Raw genomic sequence first — 22,178 nt, forward strand, 5'->3', positions numbered from 1 at the left:
ATGAATCCCATCTGCTTGCACATGGTCTATATCCCGCCATTCTCTAATGTTCAAATGTTTGTCCAAACACCTCTTAAACATTGCTATAATACCTGCTTCTACCACCTCTCCTGGCCACAGCTCTGTGCAAAAACAAAATTGCCTTGCAAATCTCCTTTACTTTCCCCTCTCACCTTTAATCAATGCCGTCTATTTTTGGGCATTTTTGCCCTGGGAGAAATATGCTATCCATCCAGTCCAGGTCCCTCGTAATTTCATACACTTCCATTAGGTAGATTAATGCAATATCATAGGATACTCTTCACCTTGTTGTGCCTGTGCCGTCTTTTCAGTAGGGCTATCCAATCAGTCCTCATAGCTTTGTCATTTTTCTCTTTCTATTCCCTCTTGAAAAGCATTAATGAATCTTTTCCCATTGCATTCACAAGCACTGCAATTTAGATGGAAATCACTAATAGTGGTAAATGATTTCTGCCCATCTTCTTCATGGGGCTTTCTCAAGTCCCTCAAATTCATGTTGTCAAAAATAAATGCTCTTGGTTGTTTACATTCAAACTCTTAACAGTCCTCTGTCCCTGCATGGTGGCCAAAAATCCCTCCTTTCAAAAACCAAGGATTAATCAAGTGTATGAAGTGTAAGAAAACCGGGATTTGTTAAGGGAACACCTTTAAGTTTTGAAGATAACTAAAGGTGTGTCTACGTGGGTGGAGTATTTGCGGTGTTTATATGGATTTCAGCCAGGCATTTGTCAAAATGCTAATGTAGATTAATCACGGAAGCTAAAGGCTGGATCTTAGGGGTTGCGGCAGGCCCATAATTATGGGTGGCACAGTGATGCAGCTGGCAAAGCCACGACAGATTACCAGAGTAGGAACCATTCTTGTGGATATAAATTTGAAGCAATGGATAGAAGGATGAGAAGATTTATGGAAGTGGCGCAGCGGTAGAGTTGTTGCCTTAAGGCACCAGAGACCCAAGTTCGATCCATGTGACCACATGGGTTTTCTCCAGGGGCTCTGATTTCTTCCCACATTTGTAGGTTAATTGGCTTCTGTAAATTGTCTCCACGGTGTAGGATAGAACTAGCGTATGGTGATCATTGGTTATCGTGGACTTGGTGGGCTGAAGGACCTGTTTATATGCTGTATCTCTAAAACTAAAATTCCCACATTTCCTTGATTATCTATGCTTTTAGCATATTTTCCATTCATTTCTCCTGTCTTATATCTCTTGTTCCCCTTTCTCCAGAGATGCCGCCTGACCCGCTGCATTATTCCAGCTCTTTGTGTCTGTCTTAAGTTAATAGTGTGATGGAAAACTTTCCATTTGCCTGGATGATTATTAGTAAAACTAAGAAGCTCGTTACAAATCCACACAAACAGATGCTCAGCTAATGTTTCAATGGTTTACATAGAAATATAAAAAATAGGTGCAGGACTAGACCATTCAGCCCTTCGAGCCAGCACCATTCAATATGATCATGGCTGATCATCCAAAATCAGTGCCCTGTTCCTGCTTTTGCCCCAATATCCCTTGATTCTGTTAGCCTCAAGAGCTAAATCTAACTCTCTCTTGATTACAGTGGTTGGTCTGGTCTACCCTATATCATTTGCATGGTCCGATCAGTTGCTGCTGGAGTAATACACTCTGGCAGCGGTGGCTCGCAATTAACCCAAAGCTTCCCAAAGATAGACACAAAGTGCTGGAATAACTCCGCGGGTCAGACAGCATCTCTGGAGAAAAAGGATAGATGGTGTTTCGGGTCGGGACCCTTCTTCAGACGGAAAGGATGGGCTGGGTGGAGCTGGAGGCGAGACAAGACCAGCAGCAGCTGCCCACAGCGTATGCGCGTGCGCGCCGCAGGGCAGGCCGGGAGTTGTAGTCACGGTCTAGGCCGCGGCGGGGGATCGCGATGGCGCACAGCTGCCGCATCGGGCCGTCCATCCTCAACAGCGACCTGGCGCGCCTGGGCGCCGAGTGCCGCCGCATGCTGGTTTGCGGAGCCGATTTCCTGCATTTGGATGTGATGGACGGGTAAGGGGAGGCGTGCGACGGCTTGGGACAGCGGTGAACCGGGGCCTGTGGCGAAGCGACGGCAAACAGGCGTTGCTCGGGGGGATGGGAGGAGAGGGTGTTCAGGGACCCGGGGAACGACTCGGGCTGCGGTGGGGCGCTGAGGAGGGGGACAGGTTGCATGTGCGTGGGTCGGGGTTGAAGTACGGGTTGGCATTCTCCTTCCCTATCTGCCCGTGGTGATTTGTGCTTCTCATGCCCCATAGGCTTGGGTATTGTTCATTTCAATGTCTCAAAATCTCCCTTATTCCTCACCTTGTGTTCCTGTCCTTTCCAGTATAAGAAAATAACTGCAGATGCTGGTACAAATCGAAGGTATTTATTCACAAAATGCTGGAGTAACTCAGCAGGTCAGGCAGCATCTCAGGAGAGAAGGAATGGGCGACGTTTCGGGTCGAGACCCCTGCCCTTTCCAGTGTTACTTTCCTGCACACGACCCACTGTCAAATTAATTCAGGCCATCCTCACGACATAATTGAACTTCCCCCACAAACACTTTGGTTCTAACTCTGACTTTGATTTAACCCGTTGAGATCTAGAGATTCTTCTTACCCCTCCGTCACCCGACCAGGTTCATATTTTCCCAAATTTACTCCATTTGCCAACTTTTCACCCATGCACTCACAAACCTTATACCTTCCTCACAATTTGCTTTCCCATAAGTTTCATACCAAACTTAATAAACATTCCCAAGAGTTACAGATCTCTGTGGCACCCCATTGGATATCGGTTGGAGCTCATTTCTTTCCCCTGCTTCCTGCGCTGCGGGTGAGCCAGTCTGTAGAGTGATTGCACGGCAGTCACGGCCCATGGCCCGTACTGTTGCCACGCAACGCCTACTGGAGGGCATGCCGTGCCGTGCCGTGCACTGCAGTTCAATGTTGCGGCCGCACTTTGCTGCAGCTCGGCTTTCCGCCCTGGACCCTCCGGCTGGCTTTCTCCCATCAGCGCGTCTCCGGCTACCTCCCGGCGCTCCGAGTGTCCCGCCACCTCTCCCCGTTCCCGCACTCCTCCAGGCTCGGCACCCCTGCTCCGTGCCTCGCTTCCTGCGGCTCTTCGACCCCTCGCCGCTCCTGCTGGCCCTTCTCCCCGCTCGCCCTCCGTCAGCCGGGGTCCGCTTCCAATTGGCCGACCTCAACACCTCGTGGCTGGGGCTTCCGAGCAGAGCCGTGGCCTGGTCCTCCGCCTATTGCCTCGGCTCCCAGCGCCCAGCCCAGCTCTCGCTGCCCATCGGCCGCTCCCCGGCTCCTCTTCGGGCTCGATACTCCGTTCCTCCTCCTCTTCCACCACCTCCTCTCCAAGTCTGAAGAAGGGTCTCGACCCGAAACGTCACCCATTCCTTCTCTCCCGAGATGCTGCCCGACCTGCTGAGTTAATCCAGCATTTTGTGAATAAATACCTTCGATTTGTACCAGCATCTGCAGTTATTTTCTTCTACCTCCTCTCCAAGGCCGTCGAGCACGGCTCCCTGGGCCCTTCGCCCTCAGGCCCCGGCGGATCGCCGACCTCCAGCGCTCGCTGCTTCTGCCCTTGCAGACCCTCCAGGCTCCACTTCTTCTCCCCCGGTCAGCGGCCCTCTGCTTCTCGGCCTTGCTCTCCTGGCTCCATTCTCGGCCGCGTTTACCCTTCTCCCGCCGGCTGGCCAAACGTCTTCCCAGCTGCTTCTTGTGTCCGCGGGCTTGGCAGCCCTTCTCCTGGTTCCTCTTCCTCCGCCAGATCCTCCAGCTTCTTCCTCATTTTTTACAGCACAAAAATTGGCCTTTTGGCGGCTTTTTAAAGGTAGGGATGTCCGTGTTGCATGTATTGGTAGGGTATGCTGTAAGCTGCCATGTCCTCCAGATGGCTTGAGCGACTCCGTGCGCCACGCACTTTGACCTTACGACCTTATGTGCAATCCCCTAATACTTGCCAATGCATTACCTACAACAATGTTGCATGATGTCTGGTTTGCCTTGGGTAGAAGGACTGGGTGGCATTTCGGCCCTGTGCCTCCTCCTCTGTCAGAGGCCGGCCCAATGCAAATTGGAGGAATGGCATCTTACAACCCAGCAGTATGAATATCGACTTCTCTAACTTCAAGTAACCCTTGTATTCCCTCTCTCCCCCAGCCTAGTTCTCCGACCAGTCTGACTGTCCCCTTGATTAAATTTTTATCTTTGTGCGCTTTGTTGTCACCTTCCCCTAGCTAACAATAATTTATTCTACATTTTCCGTGATTTTCATCCCCTTTGATGTCTCGTTTCACACGTTATCCTTCTCGTTATCTCTGTGTCGTCCTCTCACTTGACTCTTGGTTTGAAGAAGGGTCTCGACCCAACACATCACCCATTTCTTCTATCCAGAGATGCTGCCTGTCCCGCTGAGCTACTCCAGTATTTTGTGTCTATCTTCAATGGAAACCAGCATCTGTTGTTCCTTCCTATGCCATTGCCTTGGGAATCTTTTTACAGAGGTCATTTATTTATCCTGCCACCTTTCTAAATCCAAAATGGCCTGCCCCCCTGGTTGGCTCCATGGCATATTACTCTTAGAAACTATCCCAAATGCACTCCATGAATTTGCTGCTACAGCTGCCCTTTCCAACTTGACAATCTTAGTCTACATAAAGATGAAAGTCTCCAATAATTATCATACTCCATAACATAACATAACAACACTTTATTGTCACTCGGCACAAACACCGAACGAAATTTCAGCAGCCACAAGACACAGCAAAAAAGAAAAGAACACAGGACACCCGACCCCAACACAAACATAAATCACAGTGACTCCAAACACCCCCTCACTGTGATGGAGGCAACAAAACTTCCCCTCTCTTCCCCCCGCACCCACGGACAGGCAGCTCGACCCCTACCGAGGCAAACGACACGCACAGCCCCCGCAAGGGGATGGAAGGCCCCGCGGCCGAGCCGCCCCTGGCACCGAAACGTCCCGCGGCCGCACCGGACGATGTTAAGTCCAGCGGCCGAGCCGCACCGGGCACTGAAACGTCCCGCGGCCACGCCGGGCGATGTTAAGTCCAGCGGCCGAGCCGCACCGGGCACTGAAACGTCCCGCGGCCGCACCGGGCGATGTTAAGTCCAGCGGCCGAGCCGCACCAGGCACTGAAACGTCCCGCGGCCGAGCCGCACCGGGCACTGAAACGTCCCGCGGCCGAGCCGCACCGGGCATTGAAACGTCCCGCGGCCGAGCCGCACCAGGCACTGAAATGTCCCGCGGCCGAGCCGCGCTGGCGATGTTAAGTCCAGCGGCCAAGCCGCGCCGGGCACTGAAACGTCCCGCGGTCGCGCCGGCGATGTTGAGTCCCGCAGCCGAGCCGCGCTGGGCATTGAAACGTCCCGCGGCCGAGCCGCACCGGGCACTGAAACGTCCCGCGGCCGAGCCGCGCTGGCGATGTTAAGTCCAGCGGCCAAGCCTCGCCGGGCACTGAAACGTCCCGCGGCCGAGCCGCACCAGGCACTGAAACGTCCCGCGGCCGAGCCGCGCTGGCGATGTTAAGTCCAGCGGCCAAGCCGCGCTGGGCACTGAAACGTCCCGCGGTCGCACCGGGCGATGTTAAGTCCAGCGGCCGAGCCGCACCGGGCACTGAAACGTCCCGCGGCCGAGCTGCACCGGGCACTGAAACGTCCCGCGGCCGAGCCGCACCGGGCATTGAAACGTCCCGCGGCCGAGCCGCACCGGGCACTGAAACGTCCCGCGGCCGAGCCGCGCTGGCGATGTTAAGCCCAGCGGCCAAGCCTCGCCGGGCACTGAAACGTCCCGCGGCCGAGCCGCACCCGGCACTGAAATGTCCCGCGGCCGAGCCGCGCTGGCGATGTTAAGTCCAGCGGCCAAGCCGCGCCGGGCACTGAAACGTCCCGCGGTCGCACCGGGCGATGTTAAGTCCAGCGGCCGAGCCGCACCGGGCACTGAAACGTCCCGCGGCCGCACCGGGCGATGTTAAGTCCAGCGGCCGAGCCGCACCGGGCACTGAAACGTCCCGCGGCCGAGCCGCACCGGGCACTGAAACGTCCCGCGGCCGAGCCGCACCGGGCATTGAAACGTCCCGCGGCCGAGCCGCACCAGGCACTGAAATGTCCCGCGGCCGAGCCGCGCTGGCGATGTTAAGTCCAGCGGCCAAGCCGCGCTGGGCACTGAAACGTCCCGCGGTCGCACCGGGCGATGTTAAGTCCAGCGGCCGAGCCGCACCGGGCACTGAAACGTCCCGCGGCCGAGCCGCACCGGGCACTAAAACGTCCCGCGGCCGAGCCGCACCGGGCACTGAAACGTCCCGCGGCCGAGCCGCGCTGGCGATGTTAAGTCCAGCGGCCAAGCCTCGCCGGGCACTGAAACGTCCCGCGGCCGAGCCGCACCAGGCACTGAAATGTCCCGCGGCCGAGCCGCGCTGGCGATGTTAAGTCCAGCGGCCAAGCCGCGCCGGGCACTGAAACGTCCCGCGGTCGCACCGGGCGATGTTAAGTCCAGTGGCCGAGCCGCACCGGGCACTGAAACGTCCCGCGGCCGAGCCGCACCGGGCACTGAAACGTCCCGCGGCCGAGCCGCGCCGGCGATGTTAAGTCCCGCAGCCGAGCCGCGCCGGGCATTGAAACGTCCCGCGGCCGCGCCGCACCGGGCACTGAAACGTCCCGCAGCCGAGCCGCGCTGGTGATGTTAAGTCCAGCGGCCAAGCCTCGCCGGGCACTGAAACGTCCCGCGGCCGAGCCGCACCAGGCACTGAAACGTCCCGCGGCCGAGCCGCGCTGGCGATGTTAAGTCCAGCGGCCAAGCCGCGCCGGGCACTGAAACGTCCCGCGGTCGCACCGGGCGATGTTAAGTCCAGCGGCCGAGCCGCACCGGGCTCTGAAACGTCCCGCGGCCGAGCCGCACCGGGCACTGAAACGTCCCGCGGCCGAGCCGCACCGGGCATTGAAACGTCCCGCGGCCGAGCCGCACCGGGCACTGAAACGTCCCGCGGCCGAGCCGCGCTGGCGATGTTAAGTCCAGCGGCCAAGCCTCGCCGGGCACTGAAACGTCCCGCGGCCGAGCCGCACCAGGCACTGAAATGTCCCGCGGCCGAGCCGCGCTGGCGATGTTAAGTCCAGCGGCCAAGCCGCGCCGGGCACTGAAACGTCCCGCGGTCGCACCGGGCGATGTTAAGTCCAGCGGCCGAGCTGCACCGGGCACTGAAACGTCCCGCGGCCGAGCCGCACCGGGCACTGAAACGTCCCGCGGCCGAGCCGCGCTGGTGATGTTAAGTCCAGCGGCCAAGCCTCGCCGGGCACTGAAACGTCCCGCCGCCGAGCCGCACCAGGCACTGAAACGTCCCGCGGCCGAGCCGCGCTGGCGATGTTAAGTCCAGCGGCCAAGCCGCGCCGGGCACTGAAACGTCCCGCGGTCGCACCGGGCGATGTTAAGTCCAGCGGCCGAGCCGCACCGGGCACTGAAACGTCCCGCGGCTGAGCCGCGCCGGCGATGTTAAGTCCCGCAGCCGAGCCGCGCCGGGCGATGGAAGGCCCCGCGGGCGAGCCGCGCCCCGGGGAAGAGACCTAATAAAAGAAAGGTTTCCCCCCGCCCCACCCCACACCCCCCACCACACATACACAGCCAAAAACAGAAACAAAAACCATCCCAACACCGACACAAACAACAAAAAAAGACAACAGACTGCCAGAGAACCACAGCCGTTAGGCGCAGCCAACTCCTCCCGGACTCTTAGGTCCCACTATTTGTGGATTTATATCCTTTCCTATGCTGTGGCTATATGGTATTACAGCAGTGTTTTCTTGCCTTGGCTCCCTCCAAAATGACTACATCTTTTGAAGAAATGAGGAACTAAAGATGCTGGCTTACAAAAAAAGTGCAAAGTGCTGGAGTAGCTCAGCAAGTCAGACAGCATCTCTGGGGAACATGAATAGGTGACGTTTCAGGTTGGGGAAAGGTCCTGACCTGCTGAGTTACTCTGGCACTTTGTTTTTTTAAATACATCTTGGCTTGGCTTTTCTACATTTTATTAGTAGAGCTACCTTGCCACATTTTCTTACTGCCAGTCCCTCCTAAAAGTCTAATTTTTATGAATGCTGCTCTGCCGAATGGTTGCTCGTCCCCTTCCTGCCGCTGCATTCTTTTAACTATTTTCTTGTCCGGGTTCTGTTTACCTAGTCTCGTTCTACTTGCTATTACCCATGCTCCACAAACTCGCCAGGCCCCTAACTGCCATCTCTGGGCCAACAAGCGTGCCCCCCCCCCCCCCCCCCCCCCCCCCGCTTCTTGGTTCTCTTCCTTGAATCCCTCTTACTTCAGCACTCCTTTCCTGTACTAATCCCATATCAATTCCCTTAATATCCAAATGTTTACAGACGGGAAGGTAGACGCTCCCGCCCCCATGACTCTCGGGCAGATGAGGCTCATCAGCCTGGGAAGGCAGTCCATCTAGGAGAGGGAAAACTCTGATCTAAAACCTCCACTGCCTTGTGGCCATATCCAGTCATGGAAAAGGCTCCAGGAGTAAACCTCAAGAAAAATCTGGAGTTGGAGTTGCTAAGGCAGTTTGTCGTTGTCTACAACCTCGTTCTGGCAGCTCCTGCGACGGTGCTGGTGCCAAACTGTAATGGCTCTGCCGTTCCTTTGGATTGATCAGCGACGTGGAGAGGGGGGACGTGCTGCATGGGCAACAGCCTGTCCTTCATATGACATCGCCCAGGCTTGCATCCGACCACACATCGACGCTGCTCCAGCTGAGGTTTGCAGCAAGCAGCCAACAACCAGGATGCATCACCCATGGTCAGCCATGACCGAGGGGGGCCTTCACTATTTGATGTCTGAGCCGCCATAGTCCTCTGGAGTGGATAAATAAAACTTTGTGTGCCTTGAATCATTGACCCCCCGCCCCGCCCCGCTCTTGAGACTCTGACTCCCGGAGGGACTGGCAGTAAGAAAATGTGGCAAGGTAGCTCTACATTGTCATCCGAATCATTAATATACATAATAAACAACAAAGGATCCAGCACCGATCCTTGTGGCACAACACTGGTGACAGGCGTCCACTAACACCATCTACCTCCTATCAGCAAACCATTTTTGTATTCAATTTCCTCACTCACATCCCTTGTGTCCTCGTCTTCTAATCTAGACCTACGCACCATAGATTATTTACAAGTATCATGTGTTAACAGATATATACCTACCATCCCAGTACATCTGTGTTATGTGGTGATGGAATACCACAGTTTTGGACCTCATTCTTGCAGTGAATGATCTGTGTCCACTTGGAACCCTGTGATACAATGACAGAATACTTCCCAATAGTTCTGCACATCAGTGTTAGAGAAGCCCATGGTATGAGAGTTGTGATCAATTAGATGCATGGGATGCATTGGGCAAGGGGAAGGTGACAGATAGTGAATTGATATTTTGTGGCTGGAGAGAAATTTACACTGGTTTCCTGTCAGGGTTCGCATTAAGACTTTTCTTCTTTTACCTGACAGACCCTGAACTTGGGTATAAGGAATGCAAATTTGATTGTTGAACAAGATTCAACTCTTGTGTAGGAAGGAACTGCAGATGCTGGTTTCAATCCAAGATAGACACAACATGCTGGAGTAACTCAGCGGGACAGGCAACATTTCTGGGTTCCTTTTAGAAGGAATGGGTTCCTTCTCTCCAGAGATGTTGCCTGTCCCGCTGAGTCACTCCAGTATTTTGTGTCTCTCTTCAAGATACAAGACTTGACAGGAGAAGAAAATTAAGCAGGATTATTGCAGACTTCATGAGAACAGGGACAACTGATAAAATGTGAACATGCAAGGCAGAGGTGGATTAATGTCGTGAATAAGTGTGTTAATAAACGTGAAATTTTGGAGAAACAGCATGAAGAGTCAATAATACAATTTTTGGGGGAGGTTCTAAGTATAGAGGAAGGTGGGATGAACATTTGCCGAGAGTTAACAGTAAGCTCTTACAATTCATTAGTTAGGTCTCAGTTATTGTGTTTTATTGAATTTTGGTTTTGGTTGAATTCTGAAGATTTCATTCTAAGTATATCAGGACGTAGGAGGAAGAGATTTATTGAAATATTTAAGTTATGTGAGCAAGTATCAGTTTGCTCTGAAAATGAGCTTACAAATAGGATATATTTGTGGAATGAATTGGCAAAAATATGGCAGCAAAAATGGGACTCATTTTAACCTCCAGCATAAAAAGGGAAGATAGGGTGTTTAATGCACTGTCCGAAAGGCATCAGATAGGGATTTGGAGAAGGGATCGTGCTTTTGGAGATCTGAATTGCAGAGTTGGGTTGAGTTCTGATTCTGAATGGCTGCCATGTGTGTTGTAATATTCTGATTGCAGGTAATGTCATGATTCAAACATTTGAAGACTTTGTCCTCTCTCCTTCAGCCATTTTGTGCCTAATATCACCTTTGGTCATCCTGTGGTGGAATGTCTTCGGAAAGAACTTGGACAAGAGCCCTTCTTTGGTAAGATTTGCAGCATCAGTGTCTTGTGCAACAAACAATCTGTTGGAGGAGATCAGAGGCCGAGTAGCACCTTCATTAGGGTTTTGACCCGAAAAGTGGACCATTACTTTATATCCACAGATGCTGCTGAGTTCCTCCAGCAGATTGTTCGTCGCTCCAGATTCCAGCACCTGCAGTCTCTGGTCAATACAGATGTGTGTAGTTGTGTACATCAAATTATTGAAATGGTGGCACAGATAAACAGTATTTACATTGCAAGCAGTAGATGTTGGAGCGTGGTTTGCATGCTGGCACCAGCCAATTTACTTGCATCTATTATAAATGCAAACCAATTTTTTGCTGTATATCAATACGTTTGACAATAATAAATCAAACAAAACCACTCTTAATCGCTCATGTTATATGTTGCAGCCCTGTTTGTGTTGTGTTTTGTATGTGCTTGTATGGAGATGCCTGGATTTTATCCTATGATTGAACATGAAGCTAATATCTGAGCTATGACAAGCAGGATGCTGAGACCTGTATGTTTTCTCTTTCTCAAGGATTGATTTTACCTCTGACTTGCGCATTTCCCCCATTCACAATTTATCCAGGTTTGGACTAATCATTATTTATAGTGCAGCTCCTTGGAAACATCAAATTAACCAGCATCTTCTGTTCTTTGTTTCGACAGAGGTGACTCTAAATATATTCTTCCACTTTAAACCATGAATTCAAAGAGATTATTTGATCTTTGGCAGCCATGTTCAAGCCTATGTTTGAAAACATCAACAATTACTTAATCTCTTAAATTCTAATGTCTTAGAATAAATGAAAAAGTTGCAATAAAGCTCGAGATGCATGTTGTCTTTCACTCCAAGCATTATAAATTGCTTTAATGAAGTAACTGTATGACTAAGACGGATTACAGGAACAGCTCATCTAAATATTGGGAATGCTAAAGACCTCATCTTGGGCTCTGTCACTCATTATTTCTCAGCCAATAACTTCATCCTCACCAGCAATAGTGGTCAAAATGTACCCAGACCATTTGCAGCCTTGGTGCCATGCCAGTCTGCCTGCCATGCCAGTCTGCCTGCTTCCCTTACCCCAGCCTGTGGGGCAGAAGCTTTAATGTATGTCTTGATACTTCCAGACTTGATGGTTCCAGTGCACTCCTGGTTCTCAAGTTCTATATTCTGTAAACTTGTAGTTTAACAGAACTTTACTGCCAGTCTAACTTGCACCAGGCTCCGTCCACTCAACAACCCGCTGACCAACATCAATTCTGAGTTAATGTCTCAATTGAAAAAAAAAGTCATCTTTCCTATTCAAGCCCTGATTTCAAGCACCATTACCCTGTAATTTGCTCCAACCAGGTGAACATCCCAGATACCCACACTGCTCCAGTTTTGACTTCTTCACTATTCCTGAATTTAATGGCTGCATCATTGGCAGCTGTGCTTCTGCAATCAAGATCCTAAGCTCCAAAGTTCTCTGCTGGGTGTGCTCTGCCTCCTGTTGCCCTGAATACACTGGAATTTAGAAGGATGAGAGGGGATCTTATCGAAACGTATAAGATTATTAAGGGGTTGGACATGTTGGAGGCAGGAAACATGTTCCCAATGTTGGGGGAGTCCAGAACAAGGGGCCACAGTTTAAGAATAAGGGGTTGGCCATTTAGAACTGAGATGAGGAAAAACTTTTTCAGTCAGAGAGTTGTGAATCTGTGGAATTCTCTGCCTCAGAAGGCAGTGGAGGCCAATTCTCTGAGTGCATTCAAGAGAGAGCTAGATAAAGCTCTTAAGGATAGCGGAGTCAGGGGTATGGGGAGAAGGCAGGAACGGGGTACTGATTGAGAATGATCAGCCATGATCACATTGAATGGCGGTGCTGGCTCGAGAGGCCAAATGGCCTCCTCCTGCACCTATTGTCTATTGCCCTTGAGACACTTTTTGGAATCTACTTCTTTGAGATTCAGGTTTTGGTAATCATCTTGTAAACCTTGGCATTAGTTTGATATGCTCCACTGAGGTATTTGCAATATTTTACTATGTTTGAGGTTTGATATAAATGGAAGTTGATGATAATTGCATTCCTTTTACCCCTGAAGCTCCTTAGCTTCTGGAAGTTGAAGCTAAAGCTGGATGGTGACTCGAGCATTTCATGCTTTCTGCCTACGAAGGACAGAGTACTTGTCTCTCAAGTATGGCACTCCATTAAGGGTGAGCAGTTGTGTATAGGCATTTGGTGCCATATCAAAGCATGTTAGCATGTTTTAGTATTGAAAATGGCAGGAAGGTGGCATAGGGTGCGAAAAATCAACAAAGTGCACCTTTATCTCTCACCAAAGCAAAGATGGAGCAAAGTAAAGGTTCTTTAGCAAATCAAAATTTAACTCTCAGCCACTGGAAGTGGTGAGGCATCCCACAGCTGCTCACTTTATTGCTGCAATACTATGCAGCAGATTTTAATAAAGAGACCACCCTATCCTCACAATGCCATAAGTACAGTTCATCGATTTAACACCATATAGAAGAATTGTTAAGCTGACCTGGATATTTTTGGACAGCAGCTATAACTTGGATTAGCCATTTGTCCTGGATGGAATGTGAATGTTGTGTAAACACTCGGTAAATAAAATTTCCAATAAATCCCAAGATATCTTGAGTGAAGGAGACCATAAACTTGAGAGGCAGTGCATTTAGTTTAGAATAAGGGGTTTAAAAGTATCATTGGCAGCTTTACCTTTAGTTATCTAGATTTCATGTTTCGCAGTTAATCTTCTCAATACCTCTAATTTCTTTTAAGATTCCCCTCAAAACCTAACTAATCCTGAGTGTCTGTGGGGCTGTCCATGTTCAATAAATAAGTTCTATGAGGTTTTTAGTTTACTAATTGTCAAGGTTGTAAAGTGAAATTTGTGAATGTCATTTGCAGAGCAGTTGTTCTCTTCATTTGCAGAACCTGGCTTTATTTCTACAGTGAGTTTCATAGATCTAATGGTTATGAACACTAGTGAGAGGAACTTAAGAAGTATTGCCTTGTACTGTACTATTTGTTTTACAGACATGCACATGATGGTCTCAAAGCCGGAGCAGTGGGTGAAGCCTATGGCAGTAGCAGGAGCGAATCAGTACACATTCCACCTGGAGGCTACAAACAACCCTGGTCCTCTCATCAAAGACATAAGAGAAAACTGTATGAAGGTGAGATGAAAGAGTTGATGTGTTCAGTGTTGTCCAGAGTGTTTTGTTTATGTGAATTGTCAGTGTACAGAAGGAACAACTGCATTATCTTTAACTGTGGAAAAGTAACTGTGAATAGAATCCTGGATTGTATCCTTCCAAATCTGGGTCATATAACTTTTTTTATTGCCTCCATGCTCCTCTGTAGTTGTGCCCAGTAATATTCTGTCTGGGCTTTGGTCAGCTGTTTTTCCCATCCATTCCAAAATCTCAAATAACACCAGCTGTTACATTTCTAAAATATAACACCTTATTTCCTTGTACTGTTATCACTCTTGGGTAAATAGTTCCTTACAGTTGAACTAATTAATATATTTTCATTTTCTGTTTAAAATGTAGTATACCCTACCATCTTATTACCTCTGAAAAACGACCCTCGTTGTGCCCATGGAATTGAATGCCTTTATACCTTGAGCTTTCCTGAAATCTTTGAGTGAAAGGTTTCTTTAGCTACCAGCCCTTTCAACTCTGAATTGATAGATTTTCCATTTGAATGCTGCTCTAAGGATGCCTGTAGACAACTCAGGATTAACATAATCAAGGAGTTCTGTTGCTTGTTTTCCTTCCTTTCATCCTGACCTATTAAAATTGATGGGATTTTTAATTGGTTCATTTGCTGCATCTTTCCTCAAAATCTTATATCCTGGAATATTTAATTCCACCATCTGCAGTGATTTGTTTCTGGATGTTCTGTTTGCCCCTCCCCTCCACATTCTCGGCATTTCTTCTAGGTCTGCTCAAGTAATTGTCCACCTTCCCTTTAAAAATCATTCATGGATTTGGCTTCTGCCAAGTTTTCAGGTTGTCCACCATATTCTGACAGATGAGTAAGACTTTGTGATTTTAAGTACTCCACCTCTAAATATTGATTATTAAATGTTCTTGAAATATTCTCCTTCATCAATCACTTGGGCAGAATGTTACAAATTCCAAGACCTACTGGGTGAAAGAATTATTCCTCGGATGCCTCTGACTCCTTACAACCCGAAACGTCACCCATTCCTTCTCTCCAGAGATGCTGCTTGTCCCGCTGAGTTATTCCAGAATTTTGTGTCTACCCTCTGTTTCTAGACACTCACCATTCAGAAAAGTTGTCTATAATGTACTCTATGCCCCTTACAATTTTGCAAATCTTCCATCATCCTTCATCAACTGTGCTTCAAGGAAAATAAACCCAGCAATCGTCTCCTCGTAATTGAAATGCTTTGTACTTCTATCCAACTTGAAGTCCTGTCTGTTATTCTGCAGCCTAACTCTTGCTGTTATCTGCTATTATCTGCAGATGCATCTTGCACCTGGGTGTGTGATTTAGCTCAGTGAGGGGGATTTCTTCCAGGTTCACGCCATCCATTTTGATCATCTACACTAATCTGATTTGCCTGCATTAGGACCATGTTCTTCTATGCCTTTGGGTAAAAGCATACCTCCAGATGCAGGGACATTTTCTTTCCAGCTGTCATTTGGCAATTGAACCATCCTATAAACAACTAGAGAGCAGTCCTGGGCGACCATCTACCTCATTGAAGACCCTCGGACTATCTTTGATCGGACTTTACTGGGCTTAAGTGAATACATTATTCACTTTATCCTGTATCTGCACACTGTGGATTGCTCGATTGTAATCATGAATTGTCATTCCGCTGGCTGGATAGCATGCAACAAAAAGCTTTTCACTGTACATTGGTACATGTGGCAATAAACTAAATATCCTACTAATTGAATCATCTGCATTCTATTAGAAACAACAAAGGTTCCAGCACTAATCCCTAATATATATCACTTGTTCAAGTAAAAAAAACACCCATCTACCACTACCTTCTCCTATCACCAAACCAATTTTAGTTGCAGTTTGCAACACATCTTGGGTCCTTTGTGTCTGAATGTTCCGGACAAGCCTACCAGGTAGAACCTTGTTAAAAGCCTTCCTGAAGTCCATGCAAACCTCATGAGAAAAGCACTTGATGGGATTTGTGAGAAATCATCTACCCTGCACAAAATCATGCTGGCTCTTTATAATCAGTAAAATGGATGTTGTCTGTCTATTCCCTCCACAGATGCTGCCTTTAGCACTTTGTTTTCCTCCTAATCAGTATCTACCTTTCCAAGTGAACATAAATCCTGTCCCTCACAATCTTCTACAACTTTTCTATCACTAAAAGAGGCTCACTGCCCTATAGTTTCCTATCTTATCCCTAAGGGGACAACATTATCTATTCTCCAGTCTGCTGGCTACATGGTATATGCTTAAGCTCAGGGGTGACTGCGCTTTTGCGGTTGCAGCTCCTAGACTGTGGAACAGCATCCCTCTCCCCATCAGAACTGCCCCCTCCATCGATTCCTTTAAGTCCAGGCTCAAAACCTATTTCTACTCCCTAGCGTTTGAGGCCCTCTGAGGGGGGGGGGGGCTGTGAACTGTTTATGTACGTGCTGTTATGTTATGTATGTTCGTTCTTAGTACCTGAACTGATGTACAGCACTTTGGTCAACGTGGGTTGTTTTTCAATGTGCTATATAAATAAACTTGACTTGACTTAAAGATGCAACAAACTCTATCAGACCCCCAGAGGTCTCCTCCCTTATTTCCTTTGCCATCTTGGGGTAGATCCCGTTATGCCCGAGGGATTTATCCACTCTAATTTGTGCCAATATGTCTAAGATTTTCTTCTTCCTGATGCCGACATACTCCAGAATATCACTGTACCCCTCACTTTTCCAGCCTCCATATCGTCATGTCTGGTGAATATCGACGAGACTTGTTTGAACAATATCTATATTAGTTCAACTACATCAAAAACATATGCAGCAACTTTTATCTGCAGCTTATCAATTTTATTATGTGCGTGCACAGTTTTTCTCTAATTGAAAACTAAAAAAAATTCAGATACTTAAATCGGAAATTAAAAAGAAAAATGCTGGATACACTCAGTAGGTAGGACAGTGTCCATGGGAACAGAAACAGTTAACCTTTCAGATCAAAGATCTTCATCAGAACTGGCACAGATAAAAGTCAGCATTAACTTGCACAGGTGGGGAGAGGTGGATAGGGCAAAGTGGATATCTCTGATAAGGTGATGCCAGCGTTACTGAGGGGTAAAGTAGTGGAGCTTGTTGATTTATTAATGCTGGTGGTTAGAGAGAAAATGAGGAACAGCTATGATTAGTGAGAATTTGAATGAACATAAAAGTTACAAAACGCAGGGCTAAAGGACATGTTTGAAGTAGAAAGTCTTCCATTGACTTTATATTTCACCTGTGAGCAAAGAATTGGTTTCTATGAAAGCCCTTGGAATTTCTATTTCCTACAGTTTTGTTGTTGAATGGTTCCTTTACTCCATAACTGTTAGATACGATCCTAAATTAAATCCTAGTTGTTTTCTGCTACAGGAGACCCACTTCATTGACGTGCGCGCTGTTTCTCAGTCCAAAGGTGAAAGACATTTGATGCCTGGTTCTATAAGCTTTCCACCTTTGATTACCTCATGGACACAGTAACTAAGGTAGTCACCAAGACCACATAATGAGGTAACATTGTATGGTTTCTCCTCAGGTGGGGTTGGCAATTAAACCAGGCACAATTGTAGAAGATTTGGCTCCATGGGCAAATCAGATTGATATGGCTCTGGTGATGACTGTGGAGCCGGGGTTTGGAGGTCAGACGTTCATGGCTGATATGATGCCAAAGGTAAATCATTGACTATTTTGCTTTATTTTAAGTTATTTTGTGGCTTGCCATGCTGTTTTAAAAGTACAGTGCCCTCCATAATGTTTGGGACAAAGACCCATCATTTATTTATTTGTCTCTGTACTCCACAATTTGAGATTTGTAATAGAAAAAAAATCACACGTGGTTAAAGTGCACATTGTCAGATTTTAATAAAGGCCATTTTTATCCATTTTGGTTTCACCATGTAGAAATTACAGCTGTGTTTATACATTGTCCCCCCATTTCAGGGCACCATAATGTTTGGGACACAGCAATGTCATGTAAATGAAAGTAGACATGTTTAGTATTTTGTTGCATATCCTTTGCGTGCAATGATTCATGGACATCACCAGTTGCTGGGTGTCTTCTCTGGTGATGCTCTGCCTGGCCTGTATTACAGCCATCTTTAGCTTATGCTTGTTTTGGGGGCTAGCCCCCTTCAGTTTTCTCTTCAGCATATAAAAGGCATGCTCAATTGGGTTCAGATTGGGTGATTGACTTGGCCACTCAAGAATTTACCATTTTTTAGCTTTGAAAAACTCCTTTGTTGCTTTAGCAGTTTGTTTGGGATCATTGTCTTGCTGTAGTATGAACCACTGGCTAATGAGTTTTGAGGCATTTGTTTGAACTTGAGCAGATAGGATGTGTCTATACACTTCAGAATTCATTATGCTACTACCATCAGCAGTTGTATCATCAATGAAGATAAGTGAGCCAGTACCTTCAGCAGCCATACATGCCCAGGCCATAACACCCCCACCACCGTGTTTCATAGATGAGGTGGTATGCTTTGGATCTTGGGCAGTTCCTTCTCTACTCCATACTTTGCTCTTGCCATCTCTCTGTTATAGGTTAATCGTCGTCTCATCTGTCCACAAGACCTTATTCCAGAACAGTGGTTGCTCTTTTAAATACTTCTCGGCAAACTGTAACCTGGCCATCCCATTTTTGCGGCTAACCAGTGGTATGCATCTTGCAGTGTAGCCTTGTATTTCTGTTCATGAAGTTTTCTGCGGATAGTGGTCATTGACAAATCCACACCTGAAGAGTGTTTTTGATCTGCCGGCCAGGTGTTTGGAGATTTTTTATTATTATAGAGAGAATTCTGTCATCAGCTATGGAGGTCTTCCTTGGCCTGCCAGTGCCTTTGCGATTCCTAAGCTCACTATTGGTCTCTTTCTTCTTAATAATGTTCCAAACAGTTGCTTTTGGTAAGCCTATGGTTGGCTGGTCTCTAATAGTTTTATTCTTGTTTCTCAGTCTCATAAAGGCTTCTTTGACTTTCATTGGCACAACTGGTCCTCATGTTGATAAACAGCAATAAAAGTTATCTTGACTACACTTCTTCCCACCCTGTTTCCTGTAAAAACTCTATCCTCTACTCCCACTTCCTCCATCTATGCCGCATCTGCGTCCAGGATGAGGCGTTTCATACTCGGACATCAGAGATGACCTCGTCTTTAGGAAACGAGGGTTCCCCTCTTCCATTATAGATGAGGCTCTCACTCGGGATTCCTCTATATCTCGCAGCTCCGCTCTTGCTCCCCCTTTCCCCATTCGTAACAAGGATTGAATCCCCCTTGTCCTCGCCTTCCACCCCATCAGCCATCGTATACAACAAATTATCCTCCAACATTTCCGTCACCAACGGGATCCCACTACTGGCCACATCTTCCCATCTCCACCCCTTTCTGCTTTCCGCAGAGACCGTTCCCTCCGTAACTCCCTGGTCCACTCGTCCCTTCCCACCCAAACCACCCCCTCCCCAGGTACTTTCCCCTGCAACCGCAGAAGATGACTCCATCCAAGGACCCAAACAGTCTTTCCAGGTGAGGTAGAGGTTCACCTGCACCTCCTCCAACCTCATCTATTGTATCCGCTGTTCCAGATGTCAACTTCGCTACATCGGCGAGACCAAACGCAGGCTCAGCGATCGTTTCGCTCAACACCTTTGCTCAGTCCGCCTTAACCAACCTGATCTCCCGGTGGCTCAGCACTTCAACTCCTACTCCCAGTCTGACCTTTCTGTCATGGGCCTCCTCCATTGTCTTAGTGAGGCCCAGCGCAAATTAGAGGAACAGCGTCTCATATTTTGCTTGGGCGCAGTTTACACCCGAGCAGTATGAACATTGACTTCTCCAACTTCAAATAGCTCCTCTGTCCCTCTCTTTCCCTTCCCCCTTTCCAATTCTCCCACTGCCTTCCTGTCTCCTACTACATCCTATCTTTGTCCCGCCCCCTCCCCTGACATCAGTCTGAAGAAGGGTCTCGACTCGAAACGTCACTCATTCCTTCTCTCCTGAGATGCTGCCTGACCCGCTGAGTTACTCCAGCATTTTGTGTCTACCTTCGAGCTGCCAGAGGAGGTAGTTGAGGCAGGTGCTATCACATTTAAAAAAAACATTTGGACAGGTACATGGATAGAATAGGTTTCGAGGGATATGGGCCAAACACAGACATGTGGAACTAGTATTGACATGGCTTGTTGGTCGGTGTGGGCAAGTTGGGCCGAAGAGCCTGTTTGCATGCTGTATGACTGTGCCAAGGTACAGTGAAAAGCTTTGTTTTGCATGCTATCCAAACAAAACAGATATTAATGTAGGTAAATACAATCTATTTGATTGATAGAGCAAAGTGGAGATACAGAGAGCGGGATATAGTTCTGAGTGTTGTACCGTAGCAGTTCCATGGAGTAAGTTAAATGTTCACAACCGTACAGAGGCAAATCAGACAGGGATGCAATGCTAAAGATAGACACAAAAAGCTGGAGTAACTCAGCGGGATAGGTAGCATCTCTGGAGAGAAGGAATGGGAGACTTTCTTAGGAAGGAGGGTCTTGATCCAAAACATCACCCATTCCTTCTCTCCAGAGATGCTGCCTGTCCCGCTGAGTTACTCCAGCTTTTTGTGTTTATGTTCGGTTTAAACTAGCATCTGCAGTTCCTTTTTACACAGGGATGTGATGCTGAGGCTCTATAAGGTGCTGGTAAGGCCGCATTTGAAATATTGTGGGCACCATATCTGAGGAAGGATGTGCTGGCTCTGGAGAGGGTCCAGAGGAAGTTTACAAGTATGATCCCAGGAATGAGTAGGTTAACCTTTGATGAGCATTTGTCGGCACTGGGTCTGTACTCTGGAGTTTAGATGAGGGGGAACCTCATTGAAACATACAAAATAGTGAAAGGCTTGGATGGAGTGGATGTGGAGAGGATGTTTCCACTAGTGGGAGAGTCTAGGACTGGAGGTCATAGCCTCAGAATTAAAGGACGTTCTTTTAGGAAGATGAGGAATTTCTTTAGTCAGAGGGTGAAGAATTTGTGGAATTCTTTGCCACAGAAGGCTGTGTAGACCAAGTCAGTGGATATTTTTAAGGCAGAGATAGATAGATTTTTGATTAGTACAGGTGTCAGAGGTTATGGGGAGAAGTCAGGTGAATGGGGTTAGGAGAGAAGATAGATCAGCCATGATTGAATGGCAGAGTAGACTTGAATGAAATGGAATACTTTATACTTTATTGTCACATGTGACTAGACACAGTGAAATTCTTTGCTGCATACCCAATGTATACAGATTGTAGCCTCCTACAGCGCTGGCAAAGTTACAAAGCACGCCGGCTCCCCCTTTTGTTCTCCTTTCCCCCACGCTGGGACCTCATTGTTCTTTGTTCTCCCACCCTCCCCAATTGTCCATTGTCCTCCCTTCCCCCCAACTTCATGCCTCCGCTCCGCTGACCCGGACTCCGACCCACGCGGCCCCGGCCAGGCTTCCACGCAGCATCAAGACCACGGCTCCTCAATAAAGGCCACCGGCCGCGTTCCCAGTCCACAGCCGCGGCCTGTCGGGAAGCCTTCTGGCTGCATGGCCCGTTGTACAATGGAAGATGGGTCGATTGGCTTAATTCTGCTCCTATCCCTTATGACCGTATGTACCCTAGCTTATAAAAGGACTGTTCAAAAATCTGATAACAGCGCTGCACACTGTTCCCTAGTCTGGTGGTGCACGCTTTCAAGCTTCTGTACCATTTGCTCGACTGGAGAAGGACGAATGGCTAAGATGGGACAAGTCTTTGATTATGTTGGCTGCTTTTCCTTTTCCAAGGCAACATGAAGTGTAGATGGAGTCAGTGGTTGGAAGTCTGGTCTGTGTGATGGACTGGACTACGTCTACATCTCTGCAATTTTTTGTAGATGGAGTTAGAACCGAATTTGGCTGTACAGTTGTGAGTGTATATAGAGTATACCAGAGGACTGAGAAAACATCCTTGTGGGCACCAGTGTTAAGAATTATGGTATCACAAAATGCTGGAGTAACTCAGCAGATCAGGCAGCATCTTGGAGAGAAGGAATGGGTGACGTTTCGGGTCAAGACCCTTCTTTTCCTAGTGTTAAGAATTATTGTTGTCACCTATCCTCGCAGATTGTGATCGGTGGGTCAGAAAGTCAAGGATCAATTCCATATGCCCCATTTGCACGAGTCCCACCTGCTCATGTTTGGCCCATATCCCTCTAAACATTTCCTATCCGTGGACCTGTCCAAATGTCTTAACTGCTTGTTTTTGTACCTGCCTCGACTACCTCCCCAGGCAGCTCGTTCCATATACCCACCACCCACTGTGTGGAAAAAGTTGCCCCTCGGATTCCTATTAAATCTTTCCCCTCACCTTAAATCTATGTCCTCTCACTCTTAATTCTCCTACTCTGAGTAAAGTTCTAGTATAACAT

The 22,178-nt window shown here is 48.2% G+C and overlaps 1 protein-coding gene across 5 annotated transcripts in view; it reads left to right on the forward strand.

The window, feature by feature from the left end:
• Positions 1-1,883: 1,883 nt before the first annotated feature.
• rpe (ribulose-5-phosphate-3-epimerase) overlaps positions 1,884-22,178 on the forward strand; it is a 34,769-nt gene continuing 14,474 nt past the window's right edge. For 3 of the 5 annotated variants that reach the window (XM_078403761.1, XM_078403759.1, XM_078403760.1), the window contains exons 1-4: positions 1,884-2,035; positions 10,448-10,527; positions 13,576-13,715; positions 17,302-17,436. In XM_078403761.1, the coding sequence (XP_078259887.1) occupies positions 1,914-2,035; positions 10,448-10,527; positions 13,576-13,715; positions 17,302-17,436 (477 nt within the window). In that variant the 5' untranslated portion in view covers positions 1,884-1,913. The remainder of the gene's footprint in view (positions 2,036-10,447; positions 10,528-13,575; positions 13,716-17,301; positions 17,437-22,178) is intronic. The other 2 variants (XM_078403762.1, XM_078403763.1) reach the window with 2 other exon arrangements.

Source organism: Rhinoraja longicauda, chromosome 8, assembly GCF_053455715.1.
Source record: "Rhinoraja longicauda isolate Sanriku21f chromosome 8, sRhiLon1.1, whole genome shotgun sequence".
Lineage (NCBI taxonomy): Eukaryota > Metazoa > Chordata > Chondrichthyes > Rajiformes > Arhynchobatidae > Rhinoraja > Rhinoraja longicauda.